At 35.9% G+C, this 20,090-nt stretch overlaps 1 protein-coding gene across 1 annotated transcript; it reads right to left on the reverse strand.

Annotated features, from left to right (window-relative positions):
- Positions 1–12,260: 12,260 nt before the first annotated feature.
- On the reverse strand, positions 12,261–14,541 carry LOC115928540 (low-density lipoprotein receptor-related protein 4-like). The gene is made up of 3 exons (XM_030995840.1): positions 14,523–14,541; positions 13,001–13,240; positions 12,261–12,470 (listed from the first exon to the last, which is right to left on the reverse strand). Exons 1-3 carry the CDS (start codon positions 14,539–14,541, stop codon positions 12,304–12,306), a joined length of 426 nt encoding a protein of 141 aa, XP_030851700.1. The 3' UTR covers positions 12,261–12,303.
- Positions 14,542–20,090: the final 5,549 nt, after the last annotated feature.

Consider the following 20,090-nt stretch of genomic DNA (forward strand, 5'->3'; position numbering starts at 1 on the left):
CAACTCATGCTTTTTCCAACCATGATATAAAATTGGGGGTCGATGGACTATCTGAAGAGCTATTTCGATTTATAAAGTAGCATGTTTTTGATCAAATTTACATTATATTGCCCATAGCAGCACGCGCGGAATTTGAACTTTGACGCGCGCTCACGGCCTTATGAAAGGTCAAGAGTGACTGAAATTAATGTAAATTGTCATTTACGGTAAGAGGAATCTAAATCATGTAAACAAATTGAATTTGACTCTTTCCGCGCGTTATGAGCGCGCGCAACGCGCGCGGTGACACGTACGGACGGAAAATTTTGAAATGCTTAAAATGACCTGATTCGTACTCTCGTTTAATAGTTAAGTGATTTTGAGCATTTTAAAATTTTGACGCGCGCGTACGTGCGCGTCATGACCTTTATGTGACCTTTGATGACAAGACTTGTTAACCCTTGACCTGAAGTATATGTGATATGAGTATGAATGACCTTTGCTTATGCATCATGAAGATATGATGGATAACGTGATTTCACAAAATGGCGCCTGGATGACGTCACGATGACCTGATGACCTTGAAAAGGTTACTGTCACGTCTCATGACAATGACCTATGACTGTGTCAAAATTGAAAGAAATTAACACAACCGATCTTGAGTTAACCGATGAACAAAAAACGGGGAGAAATAAAAATAAATAATAATAATAATAAACTAGAATTTAATTCGTCACGAAGACGAATAAGGTGGTCTGTCTAAGTCTTATGATAGATTTGAGAATGGGAGAATTTATATAGACATGTAAACAATGATGATCATGATGAACATGGTGATGATTTGATAGTAAAGATGATGATGATGATGATGATAATGATAATTTTATATGATGATAAAAACGATAATGTTAATGATGATGATAATGATCATGATCATGATGATGTTGATGATAATCATCTTCAGACCATGATGATGATGATGGTGACATTGATGATGATGATGATGATGATGATGATGATATTGATGATGATGATGACGATGATAAGTATGAGCATGATCCTGACATCTGATTGAAAAAATGAGGAAATATTTAAATAGCATATAGTCTCAGCTACAACATACTAAGATTTGGTTGAAAACTGTTTTGAATAACAACCGAGACACTGGTCAAAACACATTGTCATGCAGATTCATGTTTTGAAAAAAGTGACCTCCCATAGATATAACACGCAAATATGACAAATTATGCATTGTCGCCTTTTATCGAATATTTCAGTATGATGACGTCATCTAAATGAAAAATAAATGGCATACTTCTGATAGAGAATTATCTCAGCTACAACTTATCAAAATCTGGAAAAAAGATCGATGACCGATAAGTGAGATAATCTCAAATAAACAAAGACAAAAATGACGTCATCAACAAAATACATTTGTTTGAGTTTAGATGCCAATATGATGACTTTATTTCACTTTGTACGAGTCAGGGTGGTATGAAATCATATCTCCAACTCATGCTTTCTCCAACCATGATATAAAAATTGGGGGTCAATGGACTATCTGAAGAGCTATTTCGATTTTTAAAATGGCAGGTTTTTGATCAAATTTGCATGATATTGCCCATAGCAGTACGCGCGGATTTTGAACTTTGACGCACGCTCACGGCCTTATGAAATATGAAGAGTGACTGAAATTAATGTAAATTGTCAATTACGTTAAGAGGAATCCGAATCATGTAAAACATTTTGAATTTGACCTTTTCCGCGCGCTGTGAGCGCGCACAACGCGCGCGGGGACACGTACGGACGGAAAATTTTGAAATGCTTCAAATGACCTGATTCGTACTCTCCCTTAGTAGTTAAGTGATTTTGAGCAATTTTAAATTTTGACGCGCACATACGCGCGCGTCATGACCTTTATGTGACCTTTGATGACATGGCCTGTTGACCCTTGACCTGAAGTATATGTGATATGAATATGAATGAACTTTGAGTACGCATCATGAAGATATGATGGATAATGTGATTACACAAAATGGCGCCTGGATGACGTCACGATGACATGATGACCTTGAAAATGTTCCTGTCACGTCTCATGACAATGACCTATGACTGTGCCAAAATTAAAAGAAATTGATTAAACTGATCTTCAGTTATCCTCTGAACAAAAAAGGGGGAGAAATAAAAATAAAGAATAAATAAATAATAATAAAGAAGAAAGAAAATTCTGACGAAAACAATAGGTGATCTGTTTTCAACAGACCACCTAATAAATAAAGAAAGAAAATTCTGACGAAAACAATAGGTGATCTGTCGAAAACGACAGACCACCTAATAATAAAGAAAGAAAATTCTGACGAAAACAATAGGTGGTCTGTTGATAACAGACCACCTAATAAATGCTGTAGGACCAATAGAAAACCAATGAGACCAATAGAACCCAATGGGACCAATAGAAACCAATATAACCAATAGAATTAAGAAACAGAGAAACCAATATGTCCAATAGAAACCAACAGCTAAATCTATCTCGTGCATATTCATGATAACTATATACATGTTCACAGAAAAATACTTTTTATCATAATTTGTTAAGCAACTTATGACAATGCACATCAATTTTGTGATTTTTATTTCCTTTTGGCAATTAATGACCAATAGATTATTTGTCTGATCATGTTACAATTATAGGGTACGCAGGGGGGGGGGGGGAGGGGGTTATGGGGTTAACCCCCCCCCCTTGAGTTTGTTTTTATGTGTATGTTTTGTGTATGTTTTTTGCGAACCCCCCCCCCCCCCCCACCCCTTTTTTTTTTTTTTTTTTTTTTTTAATTTTTTAAATTTTTGTTATAAAAAAAAAATCAAAAAAAATTATTCCTATGGCTGACCTAAAAAAGGTGACTTTACCCCCCCCCCCCTCCCGAACGGAGCAAAATGTCAAATTTTCAAATTTCGAGACCAAAAAAAAAGAAGAAAAAGTGTCCTCTTACCCCCCCCCCCCCCCCCCCCCCCCCCCCCCCCCCCCCCCCCCCCCCCCCCCCTCCCCCCACCTCTTCTTCTTCTTTCTCATTGTATTGTTATAATGATGCTGATTATTAGGTGGTCTGTTGAAAACAGATCACCTATTGTTTTCGTCAGAATTTTCTTTCTTTATTTATTTATTTATTAGGTGGTCTGTTATCAACAGACCACCTATTGTTTTCGTCAGAATTTTCTTTCTTTATTATTATTTTTATTTATTATTATTTATTATTCTTTATTTTTATTTATTGTTCCCACTTTTTTGTGAACAGGATAACTCAAGATCGGTTTAATCAATTTCGTTCAATTTTGGCACAGTCATAGGTCATTGTCATGAGACGTCAGTGTAACATTTTCAAGGTCATCAAGTCTTCATGACGTCATCCAGGCGCCATTTTGTGTTTTTTTTTGGTACTTTTTATTCATGCTCATATCTTTATAACGAAAAGGCATTTCTCATTCATATTTATCATGATTAAGGTCAATATCCGTCCGGTCAATTTCAAGTCAGAAAACGCACGCGCATGCGTACGTCCGCGCGTCAGCGCGCGCGCAAAAAATAAAAATGCTCAAAATCGTCCCAAATTCATTTTGCATACGTTTCAGGCCATTCTAAGCATTTTTCAAAAAAACGCGCGCACGCACATGGGCGCGCGTTTTCGCGCGTACTGGTATTTTTCAACATAGAATCGCCAAATTTTCTCTGTCATCGTATTTGGCACATTTTTCCAAGCATTTTGATACCTTTTTCACCTTTTTCTGCCCATTAATAACGGAATGAGCGTCCGTTTAAGATAATTTCCGTGCGTGCGAGCTCTTGTAATACATAGCATACATGGGCAAAAACATGCCTATACAAAATCCATTGTAGCGCTTAAGGATGCAAGGTGATCCCAATTTTGTTTTCATATTTTGATAGAGTATGAATTGGAGATATGATTTCATGTCTCATTTGACCCTCAATTAACTCATGACGTCATCATAATGGCCTCCGAACTCAAAATTTTAATTTTCATATTTTGACGTCAGCATATTTTTGGAAAATTGATTGTATCTCTGTAAATGTTGACCGATTTTCTTCCAAATTTTGATATGTTCTAGCTGAGACAATTTTCTACAAATGCAGTTGCCACGATTTTTCATTTTGACAAATGGATCATGGCGTAATTTGCGATTAAAGGGGGCATGTCAATTTTTAACATTTTGCGTGTATTCTCTACGGGACATGATTTTTTCTCAAAACTGGATTCTACATTCCCGTCTTTCGCGAGCAATATCTCCGTCGTTTTATCTTTGTTCATGCTGAGCTTTGATTATGTTGTAGCTGAGACAATAAGCTATCATAAGTGTGCCCTTTATTTTTCGATCAGATGCCGGGATCATACTCATATTTCACTTGCAAAGTGGGATTTGAGTATTTCATTTTCCGTTTACGTGTAATCTCTATGGGAAATGTTTTGGTATATCGGTAACGCACTTGACTTCCGACCTCGAGGTCCCTGGTTCGAGTCCGGGCGTCTCCAACAATTTTTTTTCTTCATTTTTTTTTCTTTTTTGACTTTTCAATGATCAAATTGAAAACAGACCACCTAATTCGTCCCCATGACGAATAAAATTTCTAGTTATTATTTATTTTTATTTCTCCCCGTTTTTTGTTCATCGGTTAACTCAAGATCGGTTGTGTTAATTTATTTCAATGTTGACACAGTCATAGGTCATTGTCATGAGACGTGACAGTAACCTTTTCAAGGTCATCAGGTCATCGTGACGTCATCCAGGCGCCATTTTGTGAAATCACGTTATCCGTCATATCTTCATGATGCATCAACAAAGGTCATTCATATTCATATCACATATACTTCAGGTCAAGGGTCAACAAGTCATGTCATCAAAGGTCACATAAAGGTCATGACGCGCGCGTATGTGCGCGTCAAAATTTAAAATTGCTCAAAATCACTTAACTACTAAAGGAGAGTACGAATCAGGTCATTGGAAGCATTTCAAAATTTTCCGTCCGTACTTGTCCCCGCGCGCGGTGCGCGCGCTCACAACGCGCGGAAAAGGTCAAATTCAATTTGTTTACATGATTTAGATTCCTCTTACCGTAAATGACAATTTACATTAATTTCAGTCACTCTTGACCTTTCATAAGGCCGTGAGCGTGCGTCAAAGTTTAAATTCCGCGCGTGCTGCTATGGGCAATATGATGTAAATTTGTTCAAAAACATGCTACTTTATAAATCGAAATAGCTCTTCAGATAGTCCGTCGACCCCCGATTTTTATATCATGGTTGGAGAAAGCATGAGTTGGAGATATGATTTCATACCACCCTGACTCGTACAAAGTGAAATAAAGTCATCATATTGGCATCTAAACTCAAACAAATGTATTTTGTTGATGACGTCATTTTTGTCTTTGTTTAATTGAGATTATCTCACTTATCGGTCATTGATCTTCTCCCAGATTTTGATATGTTGGAGCTGAGATAATTTTCTATCAAAAATATGCCATTTATTTTCATTTAGATGACGTCATCATAGTGAAATATTCGATTAAAGGCGACAATGCATAATTTGTCATATTTGCGTGTTATGTCTATGGGAGGTCACTTTTTTCAAAACCTGAATCTGCATGACAATGTGTTTTGACCAGTATCTCGGTTATTATTCAACAGTTTTCTCCCAAATTTTAGTATGTTGTAGCTGAGACTATTTGCTATCTAACTATTTCCTCATTTTTTCAATCAGATGTCAGGATCATGCTCATGCATGCTCATCATCATCATCATCATCAATATCATCATCATCATTATCATCAATGTTACCATCATCATCATCATGGTCTGAAGATGATCATCATCAACATCATCATGATCATGATCATTATCATCATCATCATCATCATAAAAATTATCGTTTTTATCGTCATATAACATTATCATTATCATCATCATCATCACCTTTACTATCATGATCATCATCATGTTCATCATGATCATCATTGTTTACATGTCTATATAACTTCTCCCATTCTTAAATCTATCATAAGACTTAGACAGACCACCTTATTCGTCTTCGTGACGAATTAAATTCTAGTTATTATTATTATTAGGTGGTCTGTCAACGACAGATCACCTATTGTTTTCGTCAGAAATTTCTTTCTTTATTTATTTATTTATTATTATTAGGTGGTCTGTCAACGACAGATCACCTATTGTTTTCGTCAGAATTTTCTTTCTTTATTTATTTATTTATATATTATTATTTATTTTTATTTCTCCCCGTTTTTTGTTCATCGGTTAACTCAAGATCGGTTGTGTTAATTTCTTTTAATTTTGACACAGTCATAGGTCATTGTCATGAGACGTGACAGTAACCTTTTCAAGGTCATCAGGTCATCGTGACGTCATCCAGGCGCCATTTTGTGAAATCACGTTATCCATCATATCTTCATGATGCCTAAGCAAAGGTCATTCATATTCATATCACATATACTTCAGGTTAAGGGTCAACAAGTCATGTCATCAAAGGTCACATAAAGGTCATGACGCTCACGAACGCGCGCGTCAAAATTTTAAAATGCTCAAAATCACTTAACTATTAAACGAGAGTACGAATCAGGTCATTTTAAGCATTTCAAAATTTTCCGTCCGTAAGTGTCCCCGCGCGCGGTGCGCGCGCTCACAACGCGCGGAAAAGGTCAAATTCAATTTGTTTAAATGATTTAGATTCCTCTAACCGTAAATGACAATTTACATTAATTTCAGTCACTCTTGACCTTTCATAAGGCCGTGAGCGCGCGTCAAAGTTCAAATTCCGCGCGTGCTGCTATGGGCAATATAATGTAAATTTGATCAAAAACATGCTACTTTATAAATCGAAATAGCTCTTCAGATAGTCCGTCGACCCCCAATTTTTATATCATGGTTGGGAAGAGCATGAGTTGGAGAAATGATTTCATACCACCTTGACTCGTACAAAGTGAAACAAAGTCATCATATTGGCATCTAAACTCAAACAAATGTATTTTGTTGATGACGTCATTTTTGTCTTTGTTTAATTGAGATTATCTCACTTATCGGTGATCAATTTTCTCCCAGATTTTAATATGTTGTAGCTGAGATAATTCTCTATCAGAAATATGCCATTTGTTTAACATTTAGATGACGTCATCATAGTTAAATATTCGATTAAATGCGACAATGCATAATTTGTCATATTTGCGTGTTATGTCTATGGGAGGTCACTTTTTTCTAAACATGAATCTGCATGACAATGTGTTTTGACTAGTATCTCGGTTATTATTCAACAGTTTTCTCCCAAATTTTAGTATGTTGTAGCTGAGACTATTTGCTATCTAAATATTTCCTCATTTTTTCAATCAGATGTCAGGATCATGCTCATGCTCATCATCATCATCATCATCAATGTCACCATCATCATCATCATCATGTTCATCATGATCATCATTGTTTATATGTCTATATAACTTCTCCCATTCTCAAATCTATCATAAGACTTAGACAGACCACCTTATTCGTCTTCGTGACGAATTAAATTTCTAGTTATTATTATTATTATTATTATTATTATTGTTATCAGTATCACAATTATCATCATTATTGATAGTTTGTTGTTGTGACCATTATCTTTTTAAAGAGCTAAAGAATACCTGAAGACTGATCGGAGCAGTCGATTGGCTCTTTGTCCCAGTTTCCTGTATAAGCGTTACAAATCCACTCAGCTTGGTCATTGCCATTGTCACACGTAACAATCACAGTGGTACTAGTCGTGTAGCTATCGCTGGTGTTTACGAAAGACGACATCGGCGGTGGGTTCGGGAGAGTACATGTGATTCCTACAAAGTAAAAACAAAATACAATCAACAACACCAACAACACAAACCCCCAAAAGAAGAACAACGACACACAAACAGAAATTTGGGCCATTTTAATTGCGTAAAACGACAGCTGAAAAATGCACAATATTATTTTCCAGTTTTTTAATATTTTGTGCCTTAACGATAATGTATTTTGTCCAATAATCTATGGGAAAATCTAAGGTTCGTTTTCCAAGTGTTACCGAATCATTGAAGAAAAGTATACTTAAAAAAAATTGATAGAATTTAGAGCTTGAATAAGATGAAATGTCAAGTTCTATGAGTATGACACTTTAATATCTACTATTCCTTGATAAGCAACCAGGGAGGCAGGAGCTATCCCTGTGGAACCTGTATAGTTAACATATTGCTCCGATTGTCTCATTTTCGCTCGCGTGAACATTGCAGCACAAACCACTGACCTCTTCCTCCTGAACGGATCATCGCCCATTCCCATTCACTATACGTTACGTACTAAAAGGCTGTATTGTCTGACCGTCATGAATATTCATGTTTTTTGCTAAACTCGGCAAAATGTTTGTTTTTACTAAATGGAAAAATTACGGTGGGGGGTTGGATGAAATGGACATAATGAAATAGGCAGAAGTGATCTATGATAATTCATACTTTTTATGTTTCGTGTGCTCGACCTATAATCTTCAAATCGCTTGGTAAACTGAGTCCAAAGTTAGACTTGTTTCATATGTGTATTATAGGCAATGACGAGCTTGCAACCTTTTTTGAAAAATTACGGTGGATGAACTTTCAAAAGTCAATGAGACATGAGGGCTCCAATGAAGGAGCTAGTGATAACGTATGTCGGGGTGGATGTGATTTTCGTTAAAACAAAAATTGAATTTTTAACGATTTTTAAAAAAAACGTCCATAGGCTAACATGTCAGGCTGCTGACTCTGATCATGCTCTGACGATAGGGGGCGTTGTGAAATGAGACTAAACGGAGCCATATGCGAGGAACATTCAATGTCTTCTAAAAAGGACCATCTCTCGGTTGGCTCTAGGCTCTCTCTCTCGGTTGTCTCCTGAATATGGTCTTTTAGATTGGCTCGTCGACATAGTGGACGTCCTTTTAAGGCAATGGCAGTGCCGTAAAAGGACATCACAGTGCCTTAAAAGAACGTTACACGTAGCAGTCCACTATGTCGACGTGCAAATCTAAAAGTCCCTATTGTCTCTCGAACGTCTATCGATTGTCGCACAGAGCAAACGGGGCTGAAATTCGTGCAAGTGTCAGGGTAGCTTAACTCTAATGAAGGTAGGTTGTTCATAGTTTAGCCAAATTGTAAATATGTAAATACAGCATTTACTTACTTGTAAGGCAGTTCATGCCTTTCCAACCCACTATACAAATGCACTCGGGAGTGTTATACGCAACGAGCTGACATCGACTGTTACCGGGGCAAGACTCGTTAACTGGGCACGTTAAGTCTGAAAATGAATCAATTAAAATAATTTCATGCGAGCAGCGTTATTGAAATATTAAAGGGAGTGCGATTTAGAGAAATTAGACAGCATCCTTGTTTAAGGCTCTTCAGGTAAACAATTCCGCTTTCAAAGCTCCGTTGTCAAAGAACTTAATGGTATATAGCTTCCAGATTTGTAGATTTAAAAGAAAAAGCATAATCTAATTATTTTTGTACACTTGTAATACGCAAAGCCTCAGATGAATTACAGTTCAGATTTTCCAATCGAAGAACAAATATATTCAACTTTGATTTCTCAATATTATTAACTGATTTTCTATTGCCACACTTTTATCTATATTAAGCTGTGACCTTGGTCTCAAGGTGAACAAGTTATTATCAAAATGAAGTGCAACCTCAACATTGACATAACTAGCGACAGACTAAAACAGGTGGAAGATTTCGTGTAACCGAGGGAACAATAGCAGAAAACGGCTCAAGTTCAAGTGACATTAACAATCGAATCAGGAAAGCAGGGGCAGCTTTCCAGAGACTAAATAACATCTGGACATCAAAAAAAGATTTGGTAGCCACACATAGATGCAACTGTATCAAACACTTATCCTCTCAATACTGCTTCATGGGCACAATCCTGGACAGTAAGAAAAGAAGATAGCAAAAGGCTTCAGGTGTTTGAAATGGCATGCCTCCGTTGCATAACGGGGGTGACAAGGATAGACAAGATCCGAAACACACCCATCAATATTTTGGCCACGTCCTAAGAATGAAACCCACAAGATACCCCAAAATTGCTGTTGAAGGAAACATCAGAGGGAATCGACCAAGAGGCCGTCTACCGAAAAGATGGCTTGACTGCATCTCAGAGGACTGCAAAGCAAGATCCATAACAAACCTGACAGATGCATCAAGACTGGCTGCAGACAGAAATACCTGGCGTATCATCACCATATGGAAGCCATCACGAGGTCTCCTTCCGGCATGGACGGCATAAGAAAAGTACGTCAATCTATATATTGTAATTTTTATTATTATCGTTATTATTATTATCATTATTAGGAGTAGTGGTAATGGTATTCGTAGTACATGTAGTAGAAGTAGTAGTAGTAGTAGTAGTAGTAGTAGTAATAGTAGCATGATTAATATCCTGTTATTTATCATTATTCGTTCCTGTTTAAAATTCTTGAATGAAAAACAAAGACAACATAGTTTAACTTCGGTTTCTGAATATAATTAGAAATAAATAATCAAAATAATCTAACTTGTACTCAAAATAACTCTGATCGAAGTTTTCCTCTTAGATCTTTTTTTCTTCTCCCTACCGGCATAAATCTTGACATGGGTAGGCACTCCTGCTGAAAATCCAGTAATATTCCTGATTTCTTCAACTCCTCCAACGTCTGCCTCATGGAGAACTTTAGATGCGAAGTCTGTGAAGTAGATGGAGGTGAAATAGAGAGAGATGCCAAAGTCCACTGAATTACCACTCTCAGCGTTAACGTGATCTCTTCGATCAGATAGATCATCAAGATCAATCGACTCGATCACGTTATAGTAGCTCTCCGTCCAGTACAGGCGCTGTTCTGCAGAAGACGAGTTGAAAAAAAAATAGTCTGGTACTTAAAAAATAATTAGGAGCGACCTGATAACTGATGATAATAAAAACTGTCCCTCCCCTCTCCCTATATTGTAAAGTACCCCAAAAGTGCCCCTTTTTATTTCAGAGAAGTGCTCCTTTTTCTTCATATAAGTGCCCCTTCTCATAAGTGCCCTTTTTTGTACCTCTGATGAGTTCGCTCATAAATGCCCATTTCCCCTTCCTTTGGGGGCAAGATTTCTAACAAACATCCGAAAAGTATATAGTAAACCTTAATTCTATGTTATTTTGAACGACCAGAGTAGTAACTATTTCTATATCCAGGTGATATCAATTCACATTGTCTTCGTGTATACAGTATTTAAATTTTACTTAAAATAAGTAATCATCATCATTGACGATCATGTATTTACAATTTTGGACATGAAGTGATACCATCGAAGATTTTTCTTGTATACCTTGATAATCAAGGGCCAGGCCCGTAGGTTTTCTCAAGCGTGCTGTAACCAACTGTCTTCTGTCCGATCCGTCTTTATTTGACATCTCAATCTTTCCAGTTAACTTACCTTCGTCAGTCCAGTACAATTTCCTTTTACCATAAGAAAAAAAGAAGAAAAAAAATGATTTGCCCGTATCTGAAAAATGTGTATGTGAACTATATGTATAAACATGTCATCGTATAGATGTAAGAAATGATTGATATCAGAGATAAGCGACTTTGGAGTGGAATCCACTCCAAAAGCAGTGGTTGAATAACTCCGTTGAGAGTGGATGGTATACACCCACACATACAACCATTAACCCACCCACGCACAGAAATACGTTCACATGGGTATTCCAGTTGACCGTTTAGTCTCATATTGGTCAGGTTGATTGTGCACTAATTTGTATTGGCCTTTGAATGTTTGCTTTCAATGTTCATATGTTTTATATTTATATACATATATATATATATATATATATATATAGGGTGTCGCAATGTGTTTGTGGGCGTGTGTGTATATGTGTATGTGCGTGAGTGTGTTTGTTTTCCGGGTGGGTGTGGGTGCGTATGTGTGTATTTATATTTACATTTGTCGAATGGGGGAGGTATCGGATGTCGTGTTTCAGATGCAATGATATCGGGGGCGAAAGATAGAGAGAAAGAGAGAGAGGGGGGAAACTAGGTGGTAGATAACGAACTATGTTAAGAGAAGGATCGAGAGGGAGAAATGGGGTGGATAGCTTACTAGCGTCTGTGTGTGTGTGTGTGCGCGCGCGCGCGCGTACGTGTATGTGTGTGTGTGATAGAGAGACAGAGAGTATAGACAGACACACAGGCAGAGATCTAGAAGAAAGAAATAGCTGTCTATGAGAGAAAGAGAGATGGCACGTTTTTCATTTACACTCACCCTCTTTTTTGAGACAATGTGATTCCCCATGGATATAAAAGGCCCGTACTAATAATGGTGCGTCGGTTAGACCCGAGTAGGCTAGAACTCACTATCTGTCCTAACAGAGTATCAGTCCAAAACATCCTGTTCGTCATTAAATCTAGGACGATTCCTTGCGGGTCTGAATGGATAAATTAGAATGTAAAAAAAGAAAGAAAAAAAGTACATTTACAGAGATAAAAACAAAAATAATGTGCTGACTGTATTTGACCAAAACGATATCATTAAAGGGGCCAGAAAACAAACCTGATTGATCTTGGTTTGCAGCACAATGATGCAAAAACCCCAGGGTGGATAGCACGATGACTGACGATACGCAAACGTCACTGTCCAGATTTAATTTGCACCATATTAAGTATGAATATTAGGATGCCATTACTCTGATTGATAGAACAAATCGAAATGATTTTTTTTAAATGGCATATATATCATTGGATAAAAATCCTAAAGACATAAACAAATATAACAAATTAATTTTAAACAAAACAAAAATAGAGCTAGAATGGATAAACCTTATTTAATACATGATTAATGATGAAATATTTAACAAATCAACGAACAAATATAATAAATAAATATATGGATATATACATAAATAGTCAAGTGAATACATGAACGAATGAATATATATTATATCTAAGCCACACTCACATCCAATGCCTTCAATCAAGATTTCCTGGTTCGAACCATCAAGTGAAGCTCGATTGATTGTCCTCGCCTTCTCATCACTCCAGTAAATCTTGTCGGTCCGGTAATCGTAGTCAATACCTGTAGGAGCTTTAACCCCGCTCAGTGGGATTTCGCGGATGTCCTCGCCGTGGAAGTCGAAGCCACTGTTCTCGCCCACAAAGATCTTGCTATTGATCAAGTCCGTTATAAAGATTTTGTCAGCTGAGTAGAGAATATGAGTGATAACAATAACAACAAGAACAGTTATAATAATGATAAAAACAATAATTATAATGATGATGATGATTAAACTAATAATAATGATAATATTCAGAAGAATGATAATATTAATATTAATAACACTGATATGATCATTTGGATGATAATGTGAATAGTAATAACAACAACATTAAAAATGACAATGATCATCAACCTAAAGATTATGATGGTGCATGTCATGATGATGCTTCACTTTTACAAAGCGCACTTTTGTGACTTTAATGGCAATTTTTATTCATTCGTACGAGGTTTCCAACATTAACAAAATACTGATATATAATGGGAAAGATACATACGGGGAATACAGAACAACAAAGTGCAAACATAAGGATACGTGAGAGAGAGAGAGAGAGAGAAAGGGCGAGCAAGAGAGAGAAGGGGAGAGAGAGGGAGCTCTCCAGCAGCAGTGAGCTTTTAATTTTGTCAGCTCTTTACATTTTGTTTTAGCTTACTTTTCACTACTTACTACTTTATTTTTTTCTGTATTGTTAACCTTTATTCAGTGATGATATAGTTATTTGATATTTTAACCTATGTAACTTATTAATGTATTCTTTACTGCCATTTAATTATGTATACTTGATTTAAATTGTATGTTGAACTTGTACACAAGACAGGTGTCGACAGTCTTCGGACTGTTTGTTCTGGGTTGTTGATGTGATTTGATTTGATTTCAATAAATCCTATACAAATGTGAGATATATATATATATATACAGAGTCTTATAAGTCTATCATTCTTACTTCTTAATCCTTACAGTCAAATCTCTGACCATTAACACGTTTCCTTCAAATGAAGAATAAAAATTAAAATATTATAATAAAATAAGTAGAAAATATTAAGGAGATACTTATTTTGTTTGGAGGCAACAGTTACCAGCCTTTCACCTTGTCACATTCCCTAATTGGGTACCTTTCTCATTCAAATTTTCTTTATTCAGGAGAGGTGGAGAAGTAATGGAGAAGACATGCAATATCACTACATGCCAAATTGATTGTCATTGTTGAATGATATACGTTTTGGCTGTGTGGATTTTCCTAAGACGTCTTATTGTTAATTCGAATCATATCCGAAGAGTATTTGGATTGCCACTGACCCTGGGGAGTATTCTAGCCAGGCGTTACTTGACGCTTATAAAATGTTTGACCAACAATGACGGTCGCATCCTACCGGGTACCCATTTAACACCCGGGTGGAGAGTAGCAAGTGTAGGTTAATATCTTGCCTAAGGATATAAGTGCCATGTCGGAATTCGAAACACTGAGAGACAAGTCTTTTTTGCGTGACATCTCCCCCTGGTGCAGCACATGGACTTTGGTCTCGTTGACTTATTTTCTACAGGTTCCTATGGGTGCCCTTTCTTTCCTTTTCAAAAAGTCTTATTCACTTGTATAAGTTCATACTCATAGGAGTCTTTAGATTACAAATAATGGCAGATTGTGAGGAATGTAATGTAATATCTGAAAATGGGAATAATAATAATAATAATAACTAGATTTTTAATTCGTCACTTTGACGAATAAGGTGGTCTGTTTTTGAACTTATGATAGATTTGAATATTTACTATATAGAGAAAGGGAGAAGTTATATAGACATGTAAACAATGATGATCATAATGATGACGATTAACATGATGATGATCATGAAAGTAATGGTGATGATATGATGATGATGATGATAATGATAATGTAAGATGAAGGATATTAATGATAATGTTAATGATGATGATGATAATGATGATGACGATGATGATGATGATAATGATAATGTTAGATGATAATATTAATGGTAATGTTGATGATTATGATGATAATGATGATGACGATGAAGATAATGATCATGATGATGATCATGATCATGATGATCATGATGATGTTGATGATCATCATCATCAATAGACCATGATGACATCAGACTGAAAAAAATGAGAGAACATTTAGATAGTATATAGTCTCAGCTACAACATACTCAAAAATTAACAAAAATCAAGCCGAAATAACGGCGACATTGCTCGCAAAAGACATGAATGTAGAATCCAGATTTGAGAAAAAGTCATCTCCCATAAGGATTACACGCAAAAAGTAATGGATCAAGTGATAATAGGGTAATAATAAAGTAAATATGGTTGTTTATTATATTATTTGCGATTCTACGTGTTCTAATATTCAAAGGAGATACAGTGAAAGGTCAAAAAGAAAAATGAGTGAAGAAAAAAAAATTGTTGGAGACACCCGAACTCGAACCAGTGACCTCGAGGTCGGAAGTCAAGTGCGTTACCGATATACCAAAACATTTCCCATAGCGATTACACGTAAACGGAAAATGGAATTCTCAAATCCCATTTTGCAAGTGAAATATGAGCATTATCCCAGCATCTGATTGAAAAATAAAGGGCACACTCGTGATAGCTTATTGTCTCAGCTACAACATACTCAAAGCTCAGCGTAAACAAAGATAAAACGACGGAGATATTGCTTTTATAAGGGCAATATAATGCAAATTTGATCAAAAACATGCCATTTTAAAAATCGAAATTGCTCTTCAGATAGTCTAATGACCCCAACTTTTATATCATGGTTAGAAAAAACATGAGTTGGAGATATGATTTCATGTCTCATTTGACCCTCAATTAACTCATGACGTCATCCTAATGGCCTCCCAACTCAAAATTTCAATTTGCATATTATGACGTCAGCAGATTTCTGGAAAATTGATTGTATCTCTGTAAATATTGATCGATTTTCTTCCAAATTTTGATATGATCTAGCTGAGACAATTTTCTACAAATGCAGTTACCACAATTTTTGATTTTGACAAAGGTATCATGGCGTATTTTTGCGATTAAAGATGGCATGTCAATTTTTCACATTTTGCGTGTATTCTCTATGGGACATGACTTTTTCTCAAAACTGGATTCTACATCCTGTCTTTTGCGAGCAATATCTCCGTCGTTTTAGCTTTGTTTTCGCTGAGCTTCGAGTATGTTGTAGCTGAGACAATAAGCTATCACAAGTGTGCCCTTTATTTTTCGATCAGATGCCGGGATCATGCTCATATCTCACTTGCAAAGTGGGATTTGATCATTCCATTTTCCGTTTACGTGTAATCTCTATGGGAAATGTTTTGGTATATCGGTAACTCACTTGACTTCCGACCTCGAGGTCCCTGGTTCGAGTCCGGGCGTCTCCAACAATTTTTTTTCCACTTTTTTTTCTTTTTGACCTTTTAATGTACCATCTCCTTTAAATATTAAAACACGTACAATCGCAAATAATGTAATAGACAACCATATTTACTTTATTATTACCCTATTATCACTTGATCCATTACTTTTTGCATGTAATCCTTATGGGAGATGACTTTTTCTCAAATCTGGATTCTACATTCTTGTCTTTTGCGAGCAATATCGCCATTATTTCGGCTTGATTTTTGTTGATTTTTGAGTATGTTGTAGCTGAGACTATACGCTATCTCAACGTCCCCTCATTTTTTAATCAGATGTCATCATGGTCTGTTGATGATCATCAACATCACCATGATCATCATCATCGTCATCACCATTACTATCAAGATCATCATCATGATCATTATTCTTTACATGTCTATATAACTTCTCCCTTTTTCAATACAGTAAATATTGAATTAAAGATGAGCATGAACATAGGAATTGAAGACAGACCACCTAATTCGTCCCCACGACGATTTAAATTTCACCTATTGTTTTCGTCAGATTTTTCTTTCTTCTTTATTATTAGGTGGTCTGTTGAAAACAGATCACCTATTGTTTTTGTTCAAATTTTCTTTCTTCTTTACTATTTATTTATTTATTCTTTATTTTTATTGCTTCCCCATTTTTGTTCGTAGGATAACTCAAGATTGGTTGTGTTAATTTCTTTCAATTTTGACACAAACATAGGTCATTGTCATGAGACGTGACAGGAACATTTTCAAGGTCATCAGGTCATCGTGACGTCATCCAGCGCCATTTTGTGGAATCACATTATCCATCATATCTTCTTGATGCATTTTAATTGACACTGATTAATATGTTTGATATTGTATATTTATTTTCAATATGTAATACTGTTCTATTAATGTATTCATACCTAATTGTTTGTTTTATCTTTTTAATTGTATATACATGTTTTACAGGGCCTCATGGAAGACCAACTTTTCGTTGAATGGGCTACCCTGGTGAAATATAAATAAATAAAATAAAAAATAAATAAAATGCATAAACAAAGGTCATTCATATTCATATCACATATACTTCAGGTCAAGGGTCAACAGGTCATGTCATCAAAGGTCACATAAAGGTCATGACGTGCGCGTACGCGTGCGTCAAAATTTTAAAATGCTCAAAATCACTTAACTATTAAACGAGAGTACGAATCAGGTAATGTTAAGCATTTAAAAAAATTTCCGTCCGTACGTGTCCCCGCGCGCATTGCGCGCGCTCACAACGCGCGGAAAAGGTCAAATCGCTTATGCATCATGAAGATATGATGGATAACGTGATTTCACAAAATGACGTCTGGATGACGTCACGATAATCTAATGACCTTGAAAATGTTCCTGTCACGTCTCATGACAATGACCTATAACTGTGCCAAAATTAAAAGAAATTGATTAAACTGATCTTCAGTTATCCTCTGAACAAAAAAGGGGGAGAAATAAAAATAAAGAATAAACTAGACTTTAATTCGTCACTTTGACGAATTAGGTGATACGTGCTATTTTGTTATCATGAAAGTGTGCCGATGATGATCTAATGATAATGATCATAAATACGATAAAGACCATGATTAAGAGTGGTATAGCGCCCCCTTCAGGTATTCGATAGAGATTTTTAGAATCAGGATTTCAGAAAAAGTCGCCTAACACGCAAACTAAGAAAATTCTGACATGTCACCTTTAATTGAAATTTTCACTATGATGATGTCATCGAAATGATAAATGATGTACGACAATATTGTAGATATTTTATTAGCTACACCGTATCAAAATTTGGGAGAACATAGAATACCAATAAGCTAGATAGTGCTCAAAGATCAATGTCATAAAGATTCATGATGTAAACGAAATTCACCTTCCATAGGCATAACACGCAAATTAAGAAAATTCTGAAATGTGGCCTTTAATTGAATTTTGTACTATGATGACGTCAATGAAAAAAAAAGTAGTGTGTATTTATCCTGAGGGCAATTGCCTCAGCTACAAGATACCGAAATTTGGAAGAAAATCAGTCAATATTATGAGAAATACACTAAATTTTCCATAAATATAATGACGTCATAATATGCAATTTTGTAGTTTGACTTTCAAGGCCATTATGATGACGTCAAGATGTATTTAATAGCCTAATAAGATACGAAATCATATCTCCGACTCATACTGTATCTAAATATGAAACAAAAATGGCGGTCCTTATTCATCCCGATGTACTTTTTATAGGCATGTTTTTGCCCATATATGCTATGTAATACATGACCTCGCGCGCGCAGATATTTATTTTGGACGGACGCTCATTCCGTTATTAATAGTGATAAAGAGATGAACATGGTATCAAAATGCTTGGAAAAATGTGCCAAACATGATGACAGAGAAAATTTGGCGATTATATGTTGCAAAATGCCAGAACGCGCAAAAAATGCGCGCGCATGCGCGTTTGACTGATTGTTTGTCAAATGCTCCTTATGGCTTGAAACGTATGCAAAAAAAATTGGAAATGATTTGGAGCATTTTATTTTTTTGCGCGCACGTAAACGCGCGCACGAACGCGTACGCGCAGATTTGCGCACGTTTTTTGATCTGAAATTGACCGGAAGGATATTGATCTTATTCATGATAAATATGAATGGAAAATTACTTTCCGTTATGAAGATATGATCATAAGTTGAATTTTACAAAATGGCGCCTGGATGACGTCACGATAATTTTGAGTCTTTGAAAAGTCATGCAGTTCTAAGTTAGACTAAGATCTATCATCATTCAAAGTTTCATGACAATGGCTTTTGCCATTCTTGAGATATCCTGCGAACAAAATTGAGGAAGAATAATAAAAATAAACTAGACTTTAATTCGTCACTTTGACGAATTAGGTGATACGTATGCTAATGGTTTACATAATAAAGAATGCATTACACGATATCATATTATTTCATGAAATGCTTCATCCATTAAGATCTATCCATATGTCAAGTTTAAATTGTGTCCCCTTGATCATTATGGATCTAGGGAAGATAGATTGAAAAAATATGACCATTGACCCTGCGCAGTAACCAGTTACACCTTTGACTCTAATTTACATCATGAAGATAACATTTTGACGATTTTATCTTATTCAATGAAATGAAAATGTAATTGATAAATGATTATCATCATTATGATAATGATGATCATGATGATCATGATGAAGATCATAATCATGAGCGGGATCCTGACATCTTATTGACAAAATGAGGGGTGATTTAAATAGCACATAGTCTTAGCTACAGCATACTCAAAAATCAACAAAATCCAAGCAGAAATAACGGCGATATTGCTCGCAAAGACAGGAATGTAGAATCCAGATTTGAGAAAAAATTATCTCCCACAGGGATTACACGCAAAAAGTAATGGATTAAGTGAAAATAGGGAAACAATAAAGTAAATAGGGTTGTTTATTACATTATTTGCGATTCTACGTGTTCGAATAATTAAAGGAGATGGTACAGTGAAAGGTCAACAAGAAAAAAAAAGTTCAGAATTTTTTTGGGGGAGACACCCGGACTCGAACCCGGGATCTCAAGGT

This window comes from Strongylocentrotus purpuratus, unplaced genomic scaffold (genome assembly GCF_000002235.5).
Source record: "Strongylocentrotus purpuratus isolate Spur 01 unplaced genomic scaffold, Spur_5.0 spur5_scaffold_3, whole genome shotgun sequence".
Taxonomy (NCBI): Eukaryota; Metazoa; Echinodermata; class Echinoidea; order Camarodonta; family Strongylocentrotidae; genus Strongylocentrotus; species Strongylocentrotus purpuratus.